This window comes from Phyllostomus hastatus, unplaced genomic scaffold (assembly GCF_019186645.2).
Source record: "Phyllostomus hastatus isolate PE091 unplaced genomic scaffold, TTU_PhHast_1.1 phas_scaffold_1066, whole genome shotgun sequence".
NCBI lineage: Eukaryota > Metazoa > Chordata > Mammalia > Chiroptera > Phyllostomidae > Phyllostomus > Phyllostomus hastatus.
In genome coordinates, this window is record NW_025334004.1 from 13,960,529 (window position 1) to 13,981,487 (window position 20,959).

The following is a 20,959-nucleotide window of genomic DNA, read 5'->3' on the forward strand; positions in this document are numbered from 1 at the left end:
GAGGACTCCACCTTTCTCTCTGCCCGGCTAGACAGGCTGGGAATCTGCCCATCCTTGGGCCCACCCCAGGGGCCCCAGCTCTAGGAGAAAGAAAGGCAGAAGTGGAGGAGGGGTGGGGACAGCCAAGTTCCTTGACATCTAGGCAATGGTTGTGTGCCACAGCTGCCCTCTGACCTACAGCCGGGAGCTCCCCTTGCTTAGCCCCGGGGAGAACAGTCTCCAGGGGTGCTGAGAGAATGAAGGGCTGAGGGAGCCACGGTGACCTCGAAAGCAGTCCCAGGTACTGTGAGTGACCCAGGCTGCCTGAGGACAGGCACTGAGGGACACAGGGCTGAGGAAGCACTGACACTCAGCAGGGTGCCTCCACTTCCGAGCTCCATCCCAGCCCCCACCTCTTCCTGAGGGCAGCCCCTGGCGGAGTGATGCTGGGAGCAAAACTGCCCCTCAGTACCCCCTGCCCCCCCACCCAAGTCCCTGCACACATAAAAGAGAAAATCTCAGTGCTCCTCAAGTTTCAGCAGTGACAGGTTAAAAGCAAAAGAATCCACCCAGCTCCGCACTCGGCCCCGCTGCTGAGTCCTGCCGGCGATGTCGCTCCACCTTCCAGATTGGCCTGTCAGTCAGGCTTTGGCGTTATTGAAAGATCAAACTCTGTCCTGCCTGTTCATTACCTTAATCCTATTTTCTACACGGCTTTATTATCTGCTCGGGCTTCCCTGGGAAAGACAGCGGAGGACAGTCGTCCTGTCCACCCATTTCCTCCCACCCAAAGGTGATGTCTCCACCGGGGCATCTTCACCTTGGTCCCTGCAGCGCCTGGTCCTCCAAGCTCCCCTGGGGGAAGGAGGGGTGTCTGCACAAAGCCTGGCTCCTCTCAGTGGTGAGGAGGGGAGTCTGGGGGCTAGAGAGACGGCATTGCCAAGGGACACCCAGGGCAGCCCTGCCACAGGCTGGCCAGAGGGTCCTGCAGCTGTTTCTCGTCTGGCTCTAGGGGGGACTGTACCCACCACCTTGTGCCCACTCTCACTTTGGTTCTTCTGGGGCCCTGCAAAAACCCAGCGTTTGGGGTCAGTGTGGAACGGAATGCCGTTCATGGATTGGTGACTTAGAATTCCATCCTGATCCTAAATCTGTGCCCAGGCATACCTCCTCCCAAGGCAACCACAGGCAAAGAGGAACTTCAACATTACTCTGCCTTCAAGACAAAGCTGGGCCACAGTGGTGCACCCCCACCCACTGGCCTGTCCGCCATCCTGGGCTTGGGTCAGGTCCAGCTACATGAGTAGGTCAAACAGGCCCTCAGCGGAAACGCCCGTCTCTGTGACTTACACCCTTCTCTACGCCACGAAGTCAGCGGGTTCGCCCGCCTCCACTGGTCACAGGCCACACACACTGAGAGGACTGAAAGGGGAGCCCCCACCAACTCCACAGCCCCCTCGTGGCAGACAGCTGTGGATGGGGAGGAGGAGAGGGAGGGAGGTAGCTTACAGTGGGTGACCACCCCCGAGGTGACAGGCACTGCGTGGGCACTTTTTTCACACTGGTTCTGTTACACAGAGATAATTAAATCCCATTTAATTTACAAGTGTGGAAGCTGAGGCCCAGAGAGGCCCCCAGGTCACAGAATTAATAAGCAGCAGAATCAGCTCTGGAACCAGGTGTGTCTGACCCTACAGTCTGTGCGCCGTCGGTCGCTCCCCACAGCACCCCAGTCATACCGGAGGAGGGGTTCCTTCTCCGCCCCATTCAGATGTAGCAGGAGTTGGGCAGAATGAGCCACGGTGACCGTTTTCACAGACCAAAGTTTTCTGAAACCTAAAGGCCTGTCTTCAGAGGAGAGGTTCAACTTGCTTCTGGTCAGGCTCACACCTCCAGGAAGCAGACTGACCCTCAGTGGAGGGTCAGTGTCCTAACTCTTAGAGCTGCCCAGTGATGTGATGTGGCATTTGGTGAAGTCCCGGCTTTCCTATTCCTGCACTTGGATGATCATTAAAGGCACTAAAGGATCGTTAATTATAATAGCTCATGTGTTACACAAAAATCAATTGGGAAGACTGACAGCATAATGGATATTTCAAAAAAAGGAAAAAAGGTGTGGCCAATACTTTCCTGGGGAGATGGGGAGGAAAGGAGAAGACGAGCCAGAGCAGCCGCGGCTGGAGAAGGTGAGAGAAGCACACCCCGTGGCCAGCTGGGCGCTGGAAAGCAGGAGGTGGGCAGGTGCCTGGTCGAGGTGAAGAGTTCTTAGACTCGATGCAAAAGTGGTGACAACACTAAATGCCACTGAGGATGCGGAGGGTGGGCACAACTGTACAGGACACATAAGGGGTCTCGGTGCTGGCGTGGCGGTGGTCACTCGAATGGACACACGAGACAAAACTGCCGAGAGCCACACCCAAGCATGCACGCACAGACAGGCGCGCCCGGACCCCGAGTCAAGGGCTGCAGACCTCGCCTGCGTCCATCTCCCGGTGTGGATGTCGTACTGCGTCTGGTGTTACACGGGCACCCTTGCTGTCCTGTGCTTGTAGCTCCCTATGCATCTGTGATTCTTTCAGAATAAAAAGTTTTTTAAAACCACACAGGCAGGGAATCAGATGGGAATGTGTCAAGCCTGCCAAGGCTGAGAATTGTAAATAAAACCTGGATGTATTGTAACTGTTCTGTGTAATTCTTTTTACGGATCTGTAGGCCACTTCCAAAATTTCTTAAACTTTAAAAAAACCATCTCTGAAGATAGTGCCACACAGTCAGGCACTCCTCGGAGAAAAAGTATTGTAAGTCCAAGTTGTTGTTATCATAATTTTACCTGAAATTATTTACTTCCTATGATAATTACTTCCGCCCTGGTAGTGTGGCTCAGTGGATAAATCACTTCAACAGTCGACCCAAGCTAACAGAGGACTCCGTGGGAGAAGGTGCCACGGCAGAGGCGGCCAGTGGGTTTCGGGGCAGGGGTCCGTCCCAGCCTCCTCCTGGACCGCCGGCAGCCAGCTCTCTCCACTACCTTCCTGGCGGCTCTGGCCCCCCCCGCAAGCCGTGGTGGGCTCAGGAATCTCTTACCTGTTGAGGTCCCAGATCCTTAGGGGTGAGAAGTGCCCACAACAAGCCGTCCCAGTCACAAAAGAGCTGCCAAACAAAAGGAGAGCAGAGTCAGAGCTGGCCTGTCAGAACTTGTGGCGGAAACGCTGCACAGTCGAAGGCACGGTGCTCACTCTCCAGGGGCTCTGGGGTTAAGCCAGGATGAGAGGAGCGGCCCAGAGAGCCACCAGAGCAGTGGCAGGAAGACCCTGGAGGCGCGGTGAGGGCTGCGACTCACAGCGACCGGCCGGAGGAGCCACAGGTTCGACAACTGAGCCCGCCGCTCAGGCCCAGTGGCATGGTCTCTGCCCACCGTAAAAAGCAGCTCTCTGGGGCTGCTAATCTGAGGCCAAGGGAGAGCACACCTGCCGGGCTTCCGCTGTATGAAGTTCACAGAGCCACGGCATGGAAACGGTCTCCTGGGAATGGCTGTGGGCTGCTGGAAGGTGATGCCCTGGTCAGAGTGGAGGGTGGGTGGGGACATTCCTGAAGGTTCTAAGAACTCAGGGAATCGGGTAATATGGTACGAGCACAGGGCAGATGTAAAGGCACCAATCTGAGAAAAAGAAAACGAATGAAGATGAGTAAGAATACAGAAAGGTGAAACGGGAGAAATGCGAGTATATGAAGGTGAGAGAGCAGGGAACGTGAGGGGCTGGCAGCCAGGGCTGCTTTGGAGAAGAACGGGGGTCAGGCTGAGTTTAGAGGACAATGACGGACACAAGAGGCAGGTGAGAAGGAACACTCCTGCCACATTTCCCAGAGTGTGTCTTATACCCTTAAAACCCTCAACCAATACAATCTGCAGAGTTTCTTCTTCAGTGCAGGCAGGGAGAAGGGTCCATGCAATGAGCCAGGCTGGCTGTAATGCTAGGACTAGAACTTGAACCTAGGAGCCCGGCCACTCCTTTGTTAGAGGATTTGGCGGGGGTGGGTGGGGAAGCCTGCAGCAACCCAGGGCTTGAAAACCCAAACCACAAGCAGCAGAGCTGAAAGCAGTTGTGTCACTCGGCAGCCCGGGGCAGGGAAGGGCCAGGTCCCTACATGTCAAGCACGGGGGGAGGGGGACTGGACATACTAATGACACGTTAGCAACGCGGGGCAGCAGCCCCTCCGCCCTGGCCCTGCCCGGCACCTGTGCTGCTCTGATCCCGAGCGTGTCAGCGGGGAGATGGATTTCCGCAGAGGGCTCTGAAGAAGCCAGTGGCTTTGGCTGGGGGCAGGGAGGGGGGAGTTGGCCCGAGAGTTACCAACTGGGGAGATGTTAGGGCAGGCACTGGCCAAGCCACTGATTTACAATCAAAATTGCAGGGCAGGTGTCTGCATTCGACCCAGACTAACAAAATGGCCACGTGAGCCACCCTGTAGCTTCCATCCTTCAAGCCAAGACTTCCTCTGGGGACATGCTCCATCATCCTAGCCTCCTCGCAACCCACAGGAGTGCCAGCAGCCACCGAACTGCAGTGGTGTGCCAAAGCTGCCACTCTGTCACATCCCGGGTGACCCCCAGCCTGGGAAGCGGCCACTGGACAGTGAAGCTCCCGACTATAAAGCCAGGAGGTGCTGTCCTCCCCTCCCCTCGACATTTTCCTCTTGAGGGCAATCCATTAATAACTGGTAAAGCTAATGACCTTGGGCTGGAAACATAATGGCCACTTGGAAATCATTTGAGCAGGCAACTGGGCTCTCCAGATGTTTGAGGATTTGGACCCAGGTGAGGGGCGCCAGCAGAAACATCTCTTAAGGAGGCCTGAGGCAGGCCTCTGACCTGCCACGGGCCCGAGTAGCATCAGGGAAAGTCAAAGGGAGAGAGAGAGATGGCGGGCACCTGGGACCTGAATGCCTGCCCCTCCCCCAGCTCTGACACCCAGCAGGCTGCGGTGGAGATGGGAGTACCTCCCCTGGGGACCCCGAGCTTCTCTAACCCTGCCCACCACCCACCCCATCCGGCCCTGTCCGGCTGCCACCAGGAGGGGTGCCTCTCACCCTACACCCCATGAAGGCCTTTCTTAATTGCCTGAACATGACACTCATGATGTTTCCTTCCACAAACTGGTTTTCCCCTCACTTCACCATGGGAGGGAGGGAGGAAGAGGAGGAAAAGTAGAGAGTCCCTCTGGCACTTATGAGGACCTAAGAGTTTAGCCAAACTGGACACTCAGCAAACAAAAAACCCCAAACATATAAACAGCACTCAAGCGGATCCAGAACCAGGTTCCACTGGGGACACTCACCAGGACTCAAACCCAAACCATGGGGACTGCCAGGGACAGGAATGGCAAACCTGTGCCAAACGGGCAGGGACAGAAGCTCCTGACTCTCAGGTGGCTTCACTATCCCTCCTCTGAGTCCCTCCCACACTCTGATCTCACCTTCTTGGGACAAATGGTATTTTGGGGGTTATCTTCCCACGTTCCCCTTGAGATCATGAACCATCTGCTGGCTCTTGTGTACTCCAGTGCCCTGCACGGTGCCTGGCCCAGGGGAGGCGATCAGGACAAATCAGTGGACTTGAACAGAGAGGGCCTTCCAGAGCTCACAGCCAAATAGGCTGAGAAGCTAGTCATATGGGCTGTGAAGGGGGTCCCTCTGCTTCTTAAATTGCCCAATCAGCAAACTGAGACCTGAATGACACACGACACAGTCATACATCACTGCAGCTGTGAAGTCCTTCCTGAGCACCACAACCAGAGAATAGATGAGAAAAATCATCTAAAAAGTAAACTCTCTGTCACACACATACAACTCGGGAGACTCTCGAAGTCTGAGGGTCTAGAAGTCATTCTGACTCCATAAACTCAACTCTTTTGGGACAAGAAAGCCCCGGCCAAAAGCCAGCCTTCTACTGTGTCTCATTCTGTGCCCAGGGCCCCCGCCTACCTTCCTGGTCCCTGGCCCCAGCTCGGGCAAACCTGGTATCACAGAGATCATTGTCAGGCCCCGGTGGTAGATACAGGAGCCCTCACATCAGAGAGAGACACACCAGGAGAACGAGGGGCTCTGGCACTCAAGTTGAGGAAGAGAAAACAACAAGTTACAGTAGAGAGAGGAAGGTAAGAAGGTAAATTAGCTGGGTGTGGGCAGAGTGAAAAGAAGATAGATTCTCGCTGCCTCTGCTTATTTGAGGCCCTTTTAATTACATGAGTGATTTGTTGAGCATTTACTAGGTGCCAAGTTCTGAGCAAGTATTTCAAAAGCATTATTCTCTCTAGTCTTCATAACCCTGCGCAGTGGGTTCTATCTCCCTGTTCTACAGACAAGAAAACTGAGGCCCAGAGCGGTAATGGAAATCGCTTGAGCTCACACAGGGAGCAAGTAGAAGGACTGGAATCTGAACCTAGTCGATCTTGATTCCAGAGCCCAAGTGACTTTAGACCCCTTGGCCCGAAAAGCTCCCCCCAGCACCTAGCGTAATACCTGACACACACTGAAATGCTTGTGCAACGAACAAGTGGACAAATGACCAAAATGACTCCACGTGGAAGAAGAAAAGAGGGACAGAGTGGCTCTGAGGCGGGACAGCAGAAGTGGCGTGCTCAGCAGCTGTGCCCCGTGGCTGGCCCAGAGCCACCCAGCTGGCCCAGGCCCCAGCCGCCTCTGAGCCGGGGCTGACACACTTTGGCAAGGGAGGCCACCAGGGCTGTCACATCATTCACCAACATGCCCATCAAGTGTATTCAGTTCTCTTCAACCCGCATTGGCATTTTAATTACTGTTGGGTAAACTAATTTGTACAAATGAAGGCTGGGCTGCCTAATAGAATATGCAAGCTCTCTGACCTCTGACAGGCGCTGACACGAGATACAAAGGCCGCCGAGGAAGGCTTTTTATCTGAGCCTTATTACTCTCTATTACTCCAATTAGTCAGGCTCCAGTGCTCCTAATTGGAGGAAAAATTGCAATTAAATCAATTTTTGATGGGCTGCAAGTGGACTCCTAAACTGCCCCGCTGGTGAAACACTGATATTATAGCAGCAAAGGTCACAGGCCTCATCGGCACCTGGGAGTGCCCCTCCCCAGTTTCCCTCGGCCCACTCCTAAAATGCTTCATGGAAATCCCTGCCCCTCCATCGGCTTGGCCAGCAAGGGTGGGAAGGGGGGAGTCATTAGAACATGTCAGGTCTCATTGCTGCTGCCGCCATCTGCTAACCTGCGCCACTGACATCATTACGGCGGCTAAGTCCCGAAGCAGGAGTGCAGTGCGAAGGTCACACGAACTCACTCACGAGGGGAAGCCGGGGCAGTGGTGCAGTGGCAGCACCGTGAGGGAGGGGCCCGCAGAGCGGGAACAGGAGGTCAAGAGAAGTCAGGAAGAAGAGAGACCGAGGCCAGGGCAGGTGAAAGGGTGAGGCGGCCAGTTTCCGAGATCCAGCCAACAGGGCACCCTGAGCTGCCCAAGGAGACGGGAGGAAATAGATGTGCTTGGGAAGGGAAGAAAAGAGAGGCAAACAATTCTCGTTGTCTCCAACAAACATCTCTCCTTGAAGCTGGGGAAACACCCACCCGAATGGGAGCATGCTTGTGGGGGGGCCTGCTGTCCACAGCAGCCCCGCCTGTAAAGAGGGGGTAACCCAAGAACTAAAGCTGTAAGACCAGGGAGGGAAGGTGAACGCAATTGTGTTCATCTCACTAAAAGATAAGAAGACTTTTTTTTGTAAACAACAAAGGAGGCAAGGATATACAATGGGGAAAGGGCAGTCTCTTTGACCAGTGGTATTGGGGAACTGGACAGCCCCATGCAAAAGAATGAGACTGGACTGTTACCTTACATCACACATAACAATTAACTCACAATAGATTAAAGACTTGAATGTAAGACCTGAAACCATAAAACTCTTGGTATAAACACAAGTGTTAAGCTCCTTGACATTGATCTTGGCAATAATTTTTTTGGATCTGACTCCAAAAACACAGGCAACAAAAGGAAAAATAAACAAGTGAGATTACATTAAACTACAAAGCTTCTGCACAGCAAAGGAAACAATCAACAAAAATGCAAAGGCAACCCACTAAATGGAAAAATATCTGCAAATCATGTATCTGATAAGGAGTCGATACCCCAAATACATGAAGAATTCATGTAATTCAACGTCAAAAAAACAAAACAAAACAAAAAAAAAACCCAACAGCGATCTGATTTAAAAATGGGCAGAGGACCTGAGCAGATGTATTCTGAAAGAAGATGTACAGACGGACAGCAGATGCACGAAAAGATCCTCAGTACGGCAAATCACCGGGCACTTCAAATCAAAACCACAGCGAGCCGCCACCTCACACCTGTTAGAATGGCTGGGCGGTATCACAAAGATGAGGAAAAACAGGCCTGGGACAGGGGGGTGGGGGGGGGCGGGGGGGAGAAGGGAACGCTCACACACAGCTGGTGGGAATGTAAATTTGTGCAGCCACCATGGGAAACACGGAAGTTCCTAAAAATTTACAAATGAATTGCCATATGACTTAGCAACTATTTCTGGGTATTTCACTGGAGAAAACAAAAACACGTTCAAAAAGGTATCTGCAGTCCCTGCAGCATTATTCACAAGAGCCAAGACAAGGGAACAACCCAAGTGCCCACCAGCAGATGAATGGACAAAGGACTCTGGTCCACGTACACAATGGAGCGCCACTCGGTCATAAAAAGAATGGAACCTTGCCATTTGTGACAGCATGGATGGGTCTTGAAGGCATTATGCTAAGTGAAAATTTTTTTAAATGTTAGTTTATGTGTGCTGTATTTAAATATGAAATGATGTCTTAGAACTATGGTCAGTTTTTAAATTAATATTATAAATTTAAAAAACAAACAAATCAAAACAAAATGAAAAACAAAGTCATAAATTCAGAGAATCAACTGGTGGCTGCCACGGGGGGGGGGGGGGTTGGAGTGAAGGGTGTCGAAGACACAAACCTGCAGCTTCAAAAGAACGAAGACATCACGGAGATGGAAAGCACAGCACGGAGGCCGTGGTAAGTGATACCACACTGCACATTTGCAAGCTGCTAAGAGAGTAAATCTTACAAGTTCTTATCAAAAGAAAAAAATTGTAACTATGTATGATGACAACTGGTAACTAGACTTATTGGCGTCAGTATTTTATAGTGTGCACAGATACCAAATCATAATGTCATACACCCGAAACTAATACAATGTTATATGTCAATCATATGTCAATAAAAAAAATAGCCTGCACATAGAAGAGGGAACAGTGAGAGGAAACATACTAAAATGTGTTGGGGAAACAGAGTGATTAGCAATTCTTTCTTCTCTTAAACCTTCTTTATTTTCCAAATCTTCATTAATAAACATGTGCTACTTTTTAAAGGGAAAAACATTTACATCCTATAGGAGAAAACAGCAAAACCAGGCACTTCTGTCTGCTGGCACATGGCCAAGAGCAGGTAAACCCGACAATGGGCTGCCTGCTGGAGAAGGTGTTAGCAAAGGTGGCCCTGGCACACCTTGTGCTGAAGCTTTGGGACCAAATAGTAGCCCAAGGTTAGGACAGAAAGCCCCAGATCAGAAGAGAAGGGCCCCACTGGCCCCTTTCTCCCAATGAGGCACTGGCCAATAGGGGGCAAGACTGGCTCCTGACCCTCAGCCGGCACAGGTCTGAAACACCTCTCCCAGTCATCCATATCTCTCTCTCTCTCTCTCTCTCTCTCTCTCTCTCTCTCTCTCTCTCTCTCACACACACACACACACACACACACACACACATCCAGGCCTCTCTCCGGGCAGGATGTACAAATAACCACCTAGAAGGTCAGGCTCTGGAGAGAGTATCCCAAGGCTGAGGTTCCCGATGCCTACCCTCGCACAGCAGCTCTGATGAACAAGGGCCACTAAAGCAGGACATAGAGGAGAGCAGTCCTACAGCTGGGAGACACCTCCACAGAAACACAAAATGGTTATTCTCCACTGTCACCAGTGGTAAAAGGTCAGCCTGGCCCTTGAAGACCTTGGCCCAGGCTAGATAAGAGGCTGCTCTGCCCCAATGCACCCACTCCACTCAAGAAACCGAAACTTAGGAACTTGAGCAATGGAAGAACAAAATTAGTAGGAAAACATTAAGTACATCAAAAACAAAAATTCACAGTACAATGGAATAACATACACATTCATTCAATCTATTGAACTTAACAAGAAATGTGCTGGGCTGCAAGGAGAAGAGTTTCTATCCTGTATTTTCCATCCACATGGCCTCTAAACATGGCTTCATCCACTCCCTAGAGAAAGAAAGGGCAATGTGTTCCAGTGCCAAAGGTGAAGTGGACTGGGTCAGACTTCCCGGGAAACGATGAGATGATATTCACAAAGCTAGGTATCCAACAAGAGGCATGGAAAAAGAAGAAATAAAAATGGTCCTTATTTACAGACAATATAATCATCTACCTAAAAATCCAAAAGACTCAACTAAAACTCTATTACAACACAAACCAGGGCCGGCTGAGTAGCTGGCATGCTGTGCTGGGCAGTGGAAACCAGTGCAGGCTCAGGGCTCCGGGCTCTGTCACCTAGTGACCTTGGAAGAGTTCTTTAAGCTCTCTAAGGCTCAGCTAATTTATCTGTAAAGGAGAAATAAGAAGAGGACCTATGCATAAGCTTGTTGTAAAAATTATATGAGATAAGATAGATGCTCAAAACGGTGTATGGAACACAGCAAACACCCACAGATGTTAGCCATTATTATACACCAGTAATCCCCAGTCAAAATGTAATTAGAAATCTACTCACACACACACAAAGAATGAAGAAACTGTAAAATAGCAAAGAATAATCTTAACAAAACAAAAACAAGAACAAAAACAGCCCCACCGCAAAAACTGTCAAGCTTTACACAAGGACACAGAACCACTGGCCACGTGGAGAGACGGCCGTACTCCTGGACGCGAGGCCCGGGACGACAGAACTGTTGGTTCTCCCCTTACTAGTCTACCATCCCATCCCAGCAGAGTCCCATCCATGCCAGATTTTACTTCATCAATTGACCGTAAATTCATCTGGAAGAGGAAATACATAAGAATACGCAAAAATGTTTTTAAAAGAACAATGAGAAAGAAGTTGCTCGATATCAAACATACTGTGAAGCTATATTATGAAGTTCGTGCTGGAAGAGACAAATAGATTAATGGGTCAGAATAAAGAATCTGAAGCCGTACTCATATATTTGAAGGGAATTAGTAGATCCTAAATGTGGCCTTTACAGACAGCAGATGAATAATGAATTAATCAGTGAATGGTATAGGGACCACAGGACACATATTTGGAAAATAAAATAAAATTGGAGCCCTGCCTCAAAGCAGACACCAATTCCAGATGGATGAAGGACATAAACACTTTTTAAACTACACGAAAAACCATTAAAGTATTAGAAGAAAATACAGGAAAATATTTATAATCTTGGGAGTAGGAAAGACGTTGTTAAGACCAGACAAAACTTTAAAGCCACAAAGGTAAAGATGACAGAATTAACTTCCAAATAATAAAAACTCCTGTGTAACAGAGGACACTGAACGAGCTGAAAGGAATGATCGAATACATATACCATAGTTCAAAGGTTGATACCCAGAACATGTAAAAAGATCTTATAAATAATGGTGAAAAAGTAGATAAGTGAGGAAAAATGTCAATAAGTAATTTATAGAAACAAATGTATATGGCCAGGAAAACATATGCAGTAATGTTAAACTTCCAAGTACTGTTCAAGCACTTCACATAGATTAATTCATTTAATAATCAAAACATTCCTACAAATTTGATATTTTTCTCTCTTTTTAAATATTTTATTTATTTTGAGAGAGAGGGGAAGGGAGGGAGAGAGGGAGAGAAACATTGATGTGTGAGAGACACATGAATCAGTTGCCTCCCACATACCCCCCAACCAGGGGCTTGGCCCGCAACCCAGGCGTGTGCCCTGATCGGGCATCAAGCCGGCAACCTTTCGCTTCTCAGGCCGGCACTCAATCCACTGAGCCACACCAGCCAAGGCTGATATTTTTCTAAGTATGATAATAGGATTTATAATTACATTTTAAAAGCATCACTATCTTTTGGAATATACAGTGAAAAACTTATTTATATGTCTGATATTTGCCATAAAATGATATGGGAAAGTTATATGGCAGAATTGGAACAAAATTGGCAAATAAGTGATAATCATCCTACTTTAGTATGTTTTTTTTTTTCACGTCAGACAGTCCATGCACCAATGCCATAACACGGTTTGTGGGAGGCACATGTCACACAAGAGCAATGAACACCCAGTCATCACACTTATGAACTACAAACGGATCACTTACTTGAGTACATTTTTAAATTTTTAAAAAAGATTTTATTATTTACTTTTAGATAGAGTGGAAAGGAGAAAGAAAGACAGGTAGAAAAACATTGATGTACGAAAGAAACACCAATGGGTTGCCCTTCACACGCCCCCAACCGGGGACCAATTCACAACCCAGGCATGTGCCCTGACTGGGAATCAAACTGGCAACCTTTTGGTTCGCAGGCCAGCTCTCAATCCACTGAGCCACACCAGCCAGGGCTTAAATTTTCCATGATAAAATTTCCATGAGGAAACTGAGGAACAGAGTGGTCAAGTAACTCACCAAGGTCACACAGCTAGTACGTGGGAGGACTCATGGTTTGATGTCAGCCACTTAGGCTTCAGAGTTCAGCGTGTAATCACTATTTTATACATACTTCCCAAATGAGGTATCATTTTTTTACCCTTTAGAAAGGCAAAAAAAATTTTTTAACTGATATCACGCAGAGGACTGATAAGTGTAAGAGAAAATAGGTACTTGTAGACGCTGTTTATAAGCAAGCATTTAACCTGATACGGTCCAACTGGGTGGCAATTTGGCAGCGTCTAAAACTTCTTTTAAATGCACTTATCCCTCAATCTAGCAAGTCTTTTCTCAGTATCTTCCCTTGAAAAACATCTGATTACATGCACAAACAGGTAAGTAAGTACACAGGCTTGTCCCACGGCACTGTTGACGACAGCAAACGGCTAGAAACAACCTGAGTGCCCATCAGTGGTTGGATGGCTGAGTAAAGCACGGCGCACCCGCCTTCTCCGAACTAGAATGCAGCAGTGAAGGCATGTGGTAGGGATGTGTGTTCTGACAGCACAGGGCCTCTGTACCACAAGGGTCGCGGAAGAATTCAAGTTGCAGAACAAATGCATAATGTGAGCCTAAAACAAAGCAGAACCCTACATTTGTGTGTGAATGTACATACACCATATTCATGAAGTTGCATGTGTCTGATATTTGCTTCACATTACAAGATCCGGAGTGACACATAACGGACTTCCAACAAAAAGAGCGGTGTGGTGAGGGGCCACAGCAAACTGAAGTGGAGTTTTACTTTATAGTCTGTGTATTTTAAGCTGCTTGAACTTTGTGCAATTGAACATATTTATATATTACTTAGGTAAAAGAAAAACAAAATAGAAAATGAGAAATTAAAAGAAAGATGGTAAAAACAATATTCATTTTGAAGTTGCCTGAAAGCAGGGTCGCATATTGGCGATACGCTGCATTCTGAATATCTGAGTTTAGATTAGGAATAATATCACACAAACCAGGGAATCAGCTGGCTCCATTCTGAGCCTGGCTCATGGCCTTGACATAGACCCCTCACCTGGAGGGCTTCCAAGTGGTTAGGAAACAGTTGCCTCTGAGAATTTCTCAGATTTTACCCTGCTCTTACAGCAATTTCCCCCTAACCTTCTGCTTCATAACCACCCTTTCTGTAAAGGGGTGAACAACGCTTCTTTAAACAGGTGGGCTTCTGAACTCCACTGGGAGCCCAACAGAGGCAGAGGTGATGGTGTACCTCACAACAGTGCCTGTGTGTACTGGGTACTCAGTGACTGTTGCTACTATGGCTACCTTGGCCTGAAGCACAAAATATATATTTCCAGCTTCAAAACAAATCACTTTTCCTTTTAGGTGGTCAATTTGGACATCAGGGTAGTTAGTGGTCAGGCCCAAGGCTTGGGCTACCATACTACTAATTGTCTTCTACTGGGTACGGGTGGCCCACGTGGTCTGGTGATTACTGGGGAGATTAAGGCCAGACAATCTGGTGATTTTTTTCAGGTGTGCTGATAGAGGTACCGTAAGCAGCTGGCACTTGGATAAAGGCATGAGATGAAAGGATGATGGGAACCATTAGGATCAACTATGGCTCTGCAGAGAGGAAAGCAGAGCTCGACTGGCAAGCCACACAGGTAATCAGGACACCAACGCGACAAATTTATTTTAAAGTCTGACTCTTTTAAACATACCCACATTAACAAACCACAGAGGAACCTTGAGACTCAGACTTGATCCAGACTTGGGCAGGAGAAACAGGGAAGAGGAGATGAAACAGGTCAAAGAAAAATCTGTGTGACCTATGGTCCAAAGGTCCTACGTCCCTGACTGCTGCAACATTTAGACCAGCCATGGAGTCCCTAGACATTGGTCTGGCTCTTATTTTTATTCTCAATGTTCCATAAGCACCAGCATCAAGCAAGCATCCAAGTACAACCATCCATTGGCCTCCTAACTCTTGTCAGGCTTAAAGTAAGAGAGGCCCTGATGACCCACCAATGAAAAGGAGTCTCACGGTGACATCCAGCAAGTTAAAAAAAAAAAAAAAAAGAAGGCAGAGGGCATGAGTGTCGACTTCCAGGTTCACCACCTCCGTCTATCCCTGGACCACTTCTCTCCCATTAAGACAGAGGAAGGAGAAGGGGAGGTAAAGTTCTGCACTCTTCAACCTGGTCTGATTGCTGCTGCATTTTCCACCATTACCCTGAAGGCTGCTGCCGAGAGTGAAGGCTACTAAGGAGAGGGAAGGGGTGGCGTGGAGGTTGGTAGACCTATAGGGCCTCTATGTATCACAAATTACACACCACAGCGTTACAGATGTATGATCCATGACAAGAAGAAAAGAGGACTGTGTGTAAGTAAAACCCATTCCTCAAGAAGGAAGGTGTTCATTGTAGAGGAGAGCCAGCACCAAACCTTGGTGTGCAAATCCAACCAATAACTCTTACGTTGCCCTGGCTGGTTTGGTTCAGTGGACTGAGCACAGGACTGTGAACCAAAATGTCACTGGTTCGATTCCTGGTTGAGCACATGCCTGGGGTGCAGGCTGGGTCCCCAGTTGGGGGTGTGTGAGAGGTAACTGACAGATGTTTCTCTCACACATCGATGTTTTTGTCCCTTTCTCCTTCCCTTCCCCTCTCTCTAAAAAACAAATAAAAACCTTTAAAGGAAAAAAAAAATTCTTGTGTGAACTCCTTCCCTGTGATGGGAGATGACGAGGGTCCCAGAGTCCTCACGCTGGCCACACAGACAGAGACTTCCATTACATGGGGAAGCAGAAGAGCCGCAAGGCTGGAGAGATGTGAAAGTGAGGGTGCTGAGGTCCTTTCACGCGAGATTTCCACCACAGGGCTCTTCGGGAAGATGGAGATCTGAGGAACTTCCTGATTTCCAGATTAGTTAGCAGCACCAGGAATTATGACCTTGAACTCTGTTCCTCCCCAAGATTTCCTGCCCTCTTGACAACGGCACTAAGGGAAGAGGCAGGAGTCTCTGTCTTCCATCCGCTCTGCGATATAGACTGTGCCCCTAGAGTCTACTTCAGGCTGCCTGCTGGTCATCTGCCTCTGGAGGAGGACCAGCCAGGTCAGGACTTGGCTCCAGGCTCTCTCTGCCCCAAAGGGAGGATGCTCATTTGTCCAGCTTCACGTGCCTGCAGCCAGGGTCTTTCCCCTGTACAGGTCCCACTAGGAAAGTGGCAGGTTTTTCTAAGGACACCATTAGCAGTTGACAAAGGAAGAATCTCTGATCAGCAGACCGGTAATGAATGAGGAAGTGGAGATTAAAGGCACTGCCATCCACACAGACACTTTGGGACTGGATGACATGGAGCAATTTGGCCTCTATAAAAATAGAAGCCCTATTGTTCTGTCTGCCCTACACCGTCCCTCTGTACACGTGATCCATGAGAGACTTCCCCTGTTCTTATACACTCTCCATCCTCTGGCCACAGTTAATTGATCAAGGGGTGGGCAGCTGATCCAAGCTGGGCCAATGGGCCTCTGCCCTGAGATTTTTGGATGTCATTCACTCTCCGTGACTTAAGCAATGAGCTGCCAAAACTCGAGAGTTCTTGGCAGCTTCTAGAATAAGCTGGTCAGCTGGGAGAAGGAAGCTAAGATCCAGTTAGAAAGAAAGATGAACGCCCCAGAAATATAAAATCCTGGCAGCACTGTGGCTTCTGAGGCCAATTTCCCCTGAGCCCATCTGTATTTATGCCCCTTCTTTGACTTGGTTGCTCCGCTCTGCCCTTGGATTTCATGAGCCAAACATTTCCAGTTTTATTTAAGTAAATGTGAATGTGGTTTCTGTCACTTACAACCAATTTGTCCTGACCACTCCAGTGCCTCGTTCAGGAGCTGATGGGTTTCTTACCCATATGAAAGTCCCCACTGATGGATGGGCAAAGGGCTTTGTCAGACACCTGTTGGACACCTTGAGGCCTGGCTAAGAAGGGACCCCCCACACCCAGCCATGAAACCAATAGCTGGTGGGTCAGCTAGGAGAACAGTTAGAACAGGGTAGTACAGGCTGGCCTGGAATTTCAAAGGGGGATCAAGTGTGCTCTTACACCTGGGCCAGGGGAAAATCTCTTCTCCCACTCCCAGTAGTTGGTGAGGATACGGTCTGTACCACAGCAGATAACGAGGCTGTCAGAGGAGTAGGATGGTCATTCTAAGTGAGAAAGGCCTGATCTTCAGAGAGCTGGGCCCTTGGAGAGTGCAAGTTCCGCTGGAAACCACGAGGCTCACTCTGGTGGGAAAGAGTCTGGTCCACTCTCGGACCCTTCTATTTCCAGCGACAGTAGTGCCAGGCACCCGAGACATGGATAACTGAAAGATACCTTCCAGGTATTTATCCAGTTTGAACTAAGAACAAACAAAATAATTAAGCTAGGGATGAAAACACAGGAGTTAATTTTACCATTTTTTTCTTTGTGTGTTTGAAATTTTTCAGAATTAAAAGTTTAAAATTACACACACACAGTTAAAACTTAACCCCAAGCAACTCCTTTGTTGCAACTTCTTTTATCCCTCTCCTACTCTGCCCCGATACCAATGGCCCAAAAACCAAGGGGAAAATAAAGTTGGCCACGTGAGCAAACCTGAATACTCCACTGCCGAGTCCCTCTAGTGATTCAGCGACACACACACACACACAAATGCAGGAGGGGCCAAACAGAAAACTCACACACGGCACGTAAAATTTTGTTTTTCTTAAAAAACAAATAAAAAAGCCCCACACAACCTAAAGCAGTCCAAAAAGAGCCTCTCACTCTCTTTTTCTAAGAGAGCTGGCCCTCGGTCAGAGAGACACTGAAGTCATAAATCAGAATTAGGTGTGAGGAAACCAAGGCCTGCCCATACGTGGAAAACCACATTCTGGAACATGAAATAATAAATGATATCATGTCACATAAAAACCCTATAAACATAGCACTATATATTACATAAACAGACACTTATGTATACGGATCTATATCTCCAGCTACATTCAAACACAGGTATAGGTATGTACATACAAAAAATGGACGCAAAACATGGCCAGTGTTTGAGCTTCAGGTTCCTCCGAAAACCCACCTCCTTCCAGGAAGCCACCACGTGGAGCCCATTCCTGCTCCTCTCTGAGCTACTCCATACACACCCCAGGACCCCCAAATGCTAGCCAGCATTTGCTCCCCATAAACTCTTACCTCCACGCTCCTGCTCAGGACTTTGTCAACAGCCCTTGCCTCCCCACTGGCAGCCTGTAGGCACCAACTTCTACCTCCTAAGGCCCCTTGGTAGGCAAATAACTCGGCATATTTGTTTTCTGGGAAAAGTCAACCCCTCGATGTTTGATTTCACCTTTCTGGAACATTGGAGTGACAGCCAAACACATCATGAGCCACAGGGAAGCACTGGCCACCATGGCTGCCATCAGCGCCACCCCGACCTCCCCCAAAGTACCAAGGCTGGGGGCAGCTAGGTGCGGCACTTACGCTACCCGTGACCTGCGGTGCACGTACATCTATAACTAACCAAATTATAGACTTTGGATGTGTAAGTCTACCTTCCTCCCCATCACCCTCCCCAGATAAGATAAGATCAACCCATCTTCCCAACCGCGCTGCTCCTCAGAGACTTGGCGGGGGAGGACAGTCCGTGTCACCTGGAGACTCCCACCATAAGCCCTTTCAGCCAAGCTGCACATCAAGAAAGAATTCCAGGCCACTGATTTCTTTTCTGCTGAGTCTCCACGCCTCACCCCTATCCAAGCTACAGGAGGAAGAACACTGGAGATCAGCATGTCCATCCAGTCCTCCCTCTAGCCCCTTCCCAGTCCAGGGCCAGGAGGTGGCTGCTGGCCACTCAGCCCTCAGTTGTTGAAGGTTGCAGGTGGAAAGCTATGCTATGGCTCAGCCTCAGGTACCGGTATTTGGCTCGCAGGAAGAAAGAGAACATGGGCCCAGTCACAGCCTTGGGAAGAGGGGCTCGGCCAGCAGGGCTCTCTTGGCCATCCTGTGCTGAGAAGACACGTGGAAGCAGGTACACACACATAGCCTGTGTTTGTTCCTTTTGGTGAGGGGGCAGCCAGGATGGCGCACACACCGTCACGCAGGTACACCCGCTGCCTGGGGAGCAGAGGAAAGAGGTTCCCTGGGCACATGCACACCCTACACACACACGCCCACGCCCTGTGCCACGGCGCTGCACCCCACGGAGTCTCTCTCCCCAACCTTCCTGGGCAGCAGTGATGTCTAGTCAGCCCAGGTGTCCGGCCCCTGCCATTCCCCCCTCCAGCCCGTCTCTGGCCCTCCCTCTGCCCTCCCACAGCGCGTGCTTTCAGGCCACACAATGAGTGGGAGGAGGAGAAACACTTCTATTGAGGAAGGCGTTTTGTTGTTTCATCCCCAAGGGGGGGGTTGAGGTAGGGAAGAAGGAGGGGACCCACAAAATTTCTAATAAGCAGTTTCTCTCCTCAAAGCTAAAATGATTTTCTTTAATTGCTTAGTGGGAACAGTTTATTGTGGGGTCCCGGCCCTCCCCCCCAAGCCTAATTGACTTACTGAAGTTTAACAGGGGCTTTCACCTGGAGAGACTGCAATTACTCCCCCCACCCCACATTCGTACCTGGGCTCTCCCCACAGGGGGCCTTTGTTCCCCCTAAATACAGCAGTGACACAAATGTCCTCAGCAGCAGGGGAACGCATGCAGGGAAGTGGTAATTTTCAGCCCAGCGCAATTAGCTGAGAGCTTTTCAGCCTTCCCAGTGAATGGCAGGGAAACTTCGGCATGTGGGAACGGTGAGCTGGGCTGCGCTGTGCAAGTCAAACAAAAGAGGCCACTGAATTGGGTCCCATGGTGAGCCAGGCCAGGGCTGGCGGGGGCAGCTGGGGCCTGGACGAGGACCCACAGCATCACCACCCAATCTGTGTCTTCCAACCAAGGCCAGTGGCCCCAAACAGCTTTCTGCGAGGCAGGGGCGTGCAAGGCGCTTGGCTTGTACCTAGCACCACAGCTCTGCACGTATGAGGCAAGCAGGGAAAGGGTGGTGGGACTGAGCTGGGGTGGGACGAGGTGGGGACCAGAGGGCCACAGGGCTGTGGCTCACATTACACTGTGGACCTTCACAAACGCCCCCAGGTCAAGAAGCTTCATGGAAAGAGACTCTCCTGGGAGTGTGGGGACAGGGAGACCCAGGGCCCCAAACCTGCTGTGGCCACCAGTGGAGGAAAGGGAGTGCCCTGCCTAGGGATGGCTTTGAGGCAAGGGAGGCATATCTGGGGTCAGGGCTGAGGTGTCCATGGGCCAGGATGTGGGCTCCAGCAGTGGAAGCAATGTGCTTATTACTGCCAGCCTCCCACAGCCACCCCAGGAGGGCCCCGACCCAGGCCCAGGAGAGAGAGGGAAGCAGATCCTCTGGAAGGAATGGAAAGGTTAAAACCAAAACCAGAGGGGCTGGGGGACAGACAGCTGTGCCTGGGTGAGAGGTGGAATGAGGAGCTGAGATCGCCGCCTGCACCTGAGGGAACACAGGTGCAGCCAGGGCCGCACCACGGAGGGCAGCCCTGGGCACACCACTGGGAGGGTCCAGGGCAGGGCCGGCAGGCCAGCAGTCCACACCGGGTGAGCTGCTTGTGAGCAGTCTGACCTCGGGCAAGCCCGTACCCTCCTGCAGCTTCACACTTCTTGTCTGTAAAATGGGAAACAGATACCCTAGAACAATGTTTTCTAACTTTTAACAACAGCCACAGAAAACTTCTGTGAGTTAAATCGCTAATAGAGTTATAAAACAAGACCCAGGACAGCTGTTCCGGTAGAGCAGAGGTAAGACGACGTTGGGGGGCTGAGTCCCGCCCACGTGGCCTCCAACCCTCCTGCCTTTGACACAGACCTTTGGAGCTCTGCCTGGAGACCCCGGGGCCAGATACCCCCCAGGGCTACTCCACCACTAACACGATGACCCAGCAGAAACGGAGACCGAAGAAAAGGAGCAAAGCTGGGCTTCCCACACTGCAGGCCACTCTCTACCGCCCTGCCTCCCGGCTGCCCTCTACTCGCAGTGACAAGGGGGATGGCACTCCCGTTTGTCATCAAAAACCACACCCAACATGATGGCATCTCTGAGCGCCCAGGTGAATTATATGCAGGGGCCACTGTGGCTGGGGTAGTTAGAGCAATCTGGCACCCGGCTTGTAGATGGCGGCCAACTTTTCCCCTGTTTATCCAACAAGATCTAGCCACCAAGATGACTGCGATATGGTGTGCTACCCTACCCCGCTCCTGCACTG

General features: G+C 49.8%; 1 protein-coding gene and 1 non-coding gene across 2 annotated transcripts in view; both read right to left on the bottom strand.

Annotated features, from left to right (window-relative positions):
- FBXW4 (F-box and WD repeat domain containing 4) overlaps positions 1 to 20,959 on the bottom strand; it is a 73,110-nt gene that overhangs the window by 7,754 nt on the left and 44,397 nt on the right. Inside the window, exon 6 of the mRNA XM_045854680.1 lies at positions 3,064 to 3,129. Within this exon, the coding sequence (XP_045710636.1) occupies positions 3,064 to 3,129 (66 nt within the window). The remainder of the gene's footprint in view (positions 1 to 3,063; positions 3,130 to 20,959) is intronic.
- Positions 12,270 to 12,374, bottom strand: LOC123829192. Its single transcript, XR_006787577.1, has one exon. It is a non-coding gene; the product is annotated as a small nucleolar RNA U13 (small nucleolar RNA).